The 6,066-nt window shown below is 43.7% G+C and overlaps 1 protein-coding gene across 1 annotated transcript; it reads left to right on the top strand.

Moving 5' to 3' along the window:
• Nucleotides 1–3,503: 3,503 nt before the first annotated feature.
• On the top strand, nt 3,504–5,505 carry LOC308678674 (ATP-sensitive inward rectifier potassium channel 14-like; the record flags this gene model as incomplete). The annotated part of the gene is made up of 2 exons (XM_081345904.1): nt 3,504–4,202; nt 4,951–5,505. The coding sequence occupies 2 exons, from the start codon at nt 3,504–3,506 to the stop codon at nt 5,503–5,505; spliced, it is 1,254 nt and encodes a 417-aa protein (XP_081202030.1).
• Between the last annotated feature and the right edge of the window lie 561 nt (nt 5,506–6,066).

The following is a 6,066-nucleotide window of genomic DNA, read 5'->3' as shown; positions in this document are numbered from 1 at the left end:
TCCGTTTACCCTAACCCTTTCTTTTTCTTCCTTTTAATATATTGTAGAATAGCCCCACAGTAAGACAGGCAGCAAATACATTTAACAGGCAAATAAATAAATATTATTAAATTTTTTTCCCCGTGCCTGCACTCTCATGAATTAATCGGGGCAGGTTTCTATAGGGGAAACTTCATCATTTCAACAGCATGCCAAAATAATAATAACTTTCCCAGATTATATTCTGTAGCTCTTGAAGGGCTGTGTGTGTGTGTGTGTGTGTGTGTGTGTGGAGTATTGGGCCTTCACATCAATGCTGATTTCTGGTGAAGTGATTGGCCCAAGGTCACCCAACTGGCTTTGTACGTAAGGCAGGATTAGAACTCATGCTCTACAAGTTTCTAGCCTGGTAGAGAAGTTTTATTAGAGAGAGAAAAATGGCAATCTGTTTTTTTTCCCCACTAGAAGGTAACTCAGTTGAATAAGAATAAGAATGGAAAGTGAAAAGAGGTTGAAAATCATATTATTAGGGTTAGGTTGTCAGCATCAGGAGGAATGGGGAGGTGGCCTTCTTTGCCTTTAGCAGCTATAGAAATGTGGAGCATTCAGATATTGAGAATGCACTGTTTTCTGATTTCTCCCCCCCAATACTTAATAGAAAACAATTGAAGGTATAAATTAGAGATAGTCAGGCTGTTTGGTTAGAGGAAAACATAACTGTATGGAAGGATAATAGATTTGGAAGAACTGGAGAGCAAGCTTGCAAGTTCCACAAAATCATTCGAGAACATGGATAGATGTTAAGCAAAGAAGATGAGGAGCTGATAGGAAGGAAATTCAAAAGTAACGTTAGAGAGTATTACTTCACAAAAAGAGCAATTATGATTTATTAAATTTGTCGGCCGCCCAGCTTACCACGGGGTGACTGGTAATGGAAGCCTGCAAGCAACTTTTCAATTGAGGTCATCACCAGTAACTGAGTTTAAACGTGCTTGGGGTACACACGGGTCTATCGTCCAACAAAAATTAAAAATAAGATCAATAAAAACGTCTAAATAAATAAATAAAAATAAAATAAAATAAAAATGTAAAATGTAAAAAAAATAAAAAGAAAACAAAAGAAATTAAATTCAAATGGCAATTGTTGGGGGCAATAAGCTGACTTTGTAATAATTCCGCTTGGGGGGGGGCGAAAGCCCTAATAAGCAGGCATATACATAGAATGAAGGCTATTGCTAAGCACATTGATTTGTGCTTCTTAGATTGTAAGCCGCCCTGAGTCTTCGGAGAAGGGCAGGATATAAATGAGATTTTTTAAAAAAAGACTAAATGGACCACTGGGTGTCCCCCCCCCTTGCTGTCAGTTTTCTAAGGGCTCAGGGTGGGGAATCAAGGAAAGGAAAACATATTTTATTCTTGGACCTAATGAATCCTCAATACCTCATTTGTGACAGTTCTAAAACCAAATGAAAACGATGTTGGGAAGACTTTTGCTTTGATCCTATCTCATTCACTCTGGGTGATTTATGTGGGGTTTATCCGCAGGCCAACATGCAGAAAATTGCAGCCTTAATGAGGTCAGCCCATGACAGCCATAGACGGGAGGGGGGGAAACACTTTTTTTTGTCTTTAGTGCTAACTGGGACTAACAAGAGTGAAAATTAATAAAAACAAGACTGTTGTTATATTAGCAAAGCTAGAGATTGATTTTAAGTGATACACTGACAGGAGAATCGATAGAAGACCAGATGGGAAATGGCAGAGAGCATATTGATTGTCCAATAGGCAGTCACTCCCATTAAGTGCTGGAAAACCATCTTTCTGACTACTAGCATTCCATTCCTACAGGTTCAAAAAGATTGCTAAAACAAGGTGAATGATGTCCAGAACATCTGTGGCATCTTAAACTTAATTTGAGTGTTCTCTAAAACAAATTTAAAATTGCAAGTACTATATCTGGGCATGGAGACAGAAATCCTCAAATCACAACAGTATAATATTTGCATCAAAGCATTTTAAAGGTCACAAAGCAATTAGGGTTTTTCACAGAGGCTCATTTGCCAGTTTAAAATATATTTATATATGAGCTCATCGTATTGGGGCCCGTTAAAAAGTAGCTTTGGCCATTCAGAACTGCAGTCTCATTTTGTGCCATAGCTTCAGCCTAGCACACGGCTGAATGCACTTTGTATTCTGCCCTCTACACTTAATAGTTCCATTCTTACCCTGAGGCTCACGGTAATGTAGGCTTCTAGTTAGGTTTGACTTCTGACTTAGGCTTGGAATCACAATAAGCCCCAAAAGAATTCTGCAAATTTTGAGACGCTCAAAGAAAGCAGGTTCTTACTCTGTAAAAAAAACAAAAACAACTGTCTATAGTTTGAGATCCTGTAGGAAAGCAAAGTATCTTCTAATACTAGAAGTATTTCGCAAGCTGAGAAAATACACAACAACAACAGGAAGAAGAAGAAGTTGGAAGGGACCTTGGAGGTCATCTAGTCCAACCCCCTGCTCACGCAGGAAACCCTATACATTTCATACAAATGGCTGTCCAGTTGCTTCTTAACTACTTCCAGTGTTGGAGCATTCACCACTTCTGGAGGCAGGTTATTCCATTGATTAATTGTTCTAACTGTCAGGAAGTTTCTCCTTAGTTCTAGGTTGCTTCTCTCCTTGACTAGTTTCCATCCGTTGCTTCATGTCCTGCTTTCAGGTGCTTTGGAGAATAGCTTGAGTCCCTCCTCTTTGTGGCAGCCCCTGAGATATTGGAACACTGCTATCATGTCACCCCTCACTCTTCTCTTTGTTAAACTAAAGGTAAAGGTTACCCCGCACATGCATGCTAGTCGTTTCCAAATCTAGGGGCCGGTGCTCATCTCCATTTCAAAGCCGAAGGACGTCCGAGGACGTCTCCATGGTCATGTGGCTGGCATGACTAGATGCCAAAGGTGCACGGAACGCTGTTACCTTCCCACCGTAGTGGTTCCTATTTTTCTACTTGCATTTTTACATGCTTTCAAACTGCTAGGTTGGCAGAAGCTGGGATGAGTAACAGGCGCTCACTCTGTTACGCGGTACTGGGGATTCGACCCGCCAAACTGCCAACCTTCTGATCGACAAGCTCAGCGTCCTATCCCACTGAGCCACCGCGTCCCTTCGTTAAACTACACCTACCCAATTCCAGCAACCGTTCCCTATATTTCTAAAGAACATGTTCAGTGACTCTAAAATGTTGAACAAATTTCTACCTTTCAGTTTAGTTCAGCTTCCCACCATTCCTTGGAAAAAAATCAGCCATTGAACTTTTTTTTGCAATTAGTGCCATATATTAAGCTGACCATATGCTTTGTCTCCTCTTTCCAATTCCAGGTTGACAAAAACTTGTAAGTTGCTCCTGCACCGGAGTGTCTCTTGTTAACACCTCCCCAACAAGGATTGGCTTGTTTTGCACAGCATCCAGGCTGGGCCATCAATTCCCTCTAGTTGACCTCACCTTGGCCAGGACAACTCCCCATACCTCAGAGATGGGGGTGGCCAAAGTCATCCAGCACTTCAGTGAGGCCGGTGGGGCAGGAGAACTCCAAGAAGATGAGTCAGTGGAATCCCCCCAAAACTGCCACAACGGCAAACTCGTCACCATCCAGCCACGCAGCCGTTTTGTGAAGAAGGATGGCCACTGCAACGTGCAGTTTGTCAACTTGAGTGAAAAGGGTCAGCGGTATCTTACCGATATCTTCACCACCTGTGTGGATATCCGCTGGCGCTGGATGTTCCTCATCTTCTGCCTTTCTTTTGTGCTCTCCTGGCTTCTCTTTGGCTTCACGTTCTGGCTCATTGCTGTACTTCATGGAGATTTTGCACCTGAGCACCCTCCCAACTCAAGGCCTTGCTTCTCCGAGGTCACCAGTTTCATGGCTGCCTTCCTCTTCTCCTTGGAGACCCAGACGTCCATTGGATATGGCTTCCGTAGCGTGACAGAGGAATGCCCCTCAGCTGTCCTGGCTGTGGTCTTGCAGTGCATTCTGGGATGCATCATTGATGCCTTCGTCATTGGTGCCATTATGACCAAGATAGCCAAGCCAAAGAAACGCAACGAGACCCTTGTTTTTAGCGAGACTGCTGTGGTAGCCATGCGAGATGGAAAGCTCTGCCTTATGTGGCGTGTGGCTAACCTGCGGAAGAGCCACCTGGTAGAGGCCCACGTCCGTGCCCAGCTGCTGCAGGTAAGGAGGATATTGGTGAGGAACAGTAACAGACAGAAAAGCAGTCAGACATTTGGGGAAATTTTAAGATATATTCTACAATTACTGAAGTGGTACAGGAAAGGATGAAAAAAAAATTGGATTGGGAAGAGGGTGAGACAGCAAGAGAAAATTTGGAGGAGACAAATCTGGCTCGAACATTGAGAACAGCAGCTACAGGAATATTAATACAGGATGGATGGATGAATGGATGGATACATGGGTTTAAGAAGAGAGAAGCTGAATTATGTGGATCTGGAAGGAATGATGAATACAAGGTTGGTTTCTGAGTAGCATATAGAGCATGTTCACAAACACAAATAGGCTGTTTAAGCCCTTCATACCATGTGACAATCATGCAATGAAACCTTGGTGTGATCTAGGCCAGAGGTCCTCAACCTTTCGGGCACCAGGGACCGGTTCTGTGGAGAGAGGTTTTTCCATGGACTGGAGTGTATGTGGTTTTGTGTGCTGCCTGCATCTCGCGGATGGGGCTTTGCTTGTTTGTGCGGCCCAGTTGTTGGCATGCTGCAGCCCGGTACTGATCCACAGACTAGGGGTTGGGGACCCCTGATCTAGGCTTTACACTGAGAGAGCCAACAACTTCAATCTCATTTTTTTCAACCATCAGAAATGACTATTGGCTCCACAGAATGGATTTTACACCTTGTCCTAAATAAAAAGCCTAATATATAATCTATCCTCCTTCCTTTGTCTCCTTTTCACACAGCCTCGTGTGACCCCTGAAGGCGAGTACATTCCCCTGGATCACAGTGATGTTAATGTGGGCTTTGATAGTGGCACTGACCGCATTTTTCTGGTCTCTCCTGTGACCATTGTGCACGAGATTGATGCAGAAAGCCCTCTTTATGAGTACGGTCCTATGGAGCTGGCCAACGCTGACTTTGAACTGGTGGTCATTTTGGAAGGTATGGTAGAAGCTACTGCCATGACCACTCAATGCCGTAGTTCCTATCTGCCAAGTGAACTGCGCTGGGGACATCGCTTTGAACCTGTACTCTTCGAACGGCGTGGGCACTATGAGGTTGATTACCAGCACTTCCATCGTACATACGAGGTGCCTGGAACCCCAGCATGCAGTGCCAAGGAACTCAGCCAACGTAGATACAGGGTCTCCCCCATTGGAACCACTGCTGCTCGTTCTTCCTTCTGCTATGAGAATGAAGTGGCACTTACAACCTGTCATGAGGAAGAGGAGGAGGAAGAAAGCCAGGGAAAACAGCGGGTGAGTGTGGAGAATGAAACAACCACTACCACCACGTGATGGGATCCTTGTCCCTCAACTGAGGAGAGCTGAGGAAAGAAGAGGTAGCACCCGTACCAGACTTCACATAGTTGGGCTGTTAAAACAATTGGCCAAAGGACCACATTTTCATACTTTGACTGACTGTACCCCCAAATCAAACACCTCAGCTTGATCGTTGCTAGAAGAAATAGCACGGAATGAATGGAAGACTTTTCTAGATCATTTGTCTCTGAGGAGAGTTAAGGGGTTATAGATATTACACTTATGTCTATGTGAGGGGAAAGGGGAAGTTTTACCCCAGACAAAATTGCGAGAAAGAATACCCATTTCATGGACTTCCAAACAGCCCATGTATAACCTGATGTTTGTGGTAATACAAATTAAGATAACACTAGTTAGATGGAAGTCTGATGGATCAACAATATGTTTATTGTAAGGAGCTTGAAAGCTCTGTAAGAAGATGCTTGATGATGCTCTACTAGTGGCTGCCCCATCGTAGCTGTCTCATGTATGAAGCTCCAGGAAGCAAATGGAGAAGCATTCTGTGAACAGTGGAAATGATGGTTAGGTGAAATTCTA

Source organism: Vipera berus, assembly GCF_964194415.1.
Source record: "Vipera berus genome assembly, chromosome: Z".
Classification (NCBI taxonomy): Eukaryota; Metazoa; Chordata; class Lepidosauria; order Squamata; family Viperidae; genus Vipera; species Vipera berus.
The sequence above is the reverse complement of the archived record's forward strand: the minus strand, read 5'-3'. Positions and strand labels throughout refer to the sequence as shown.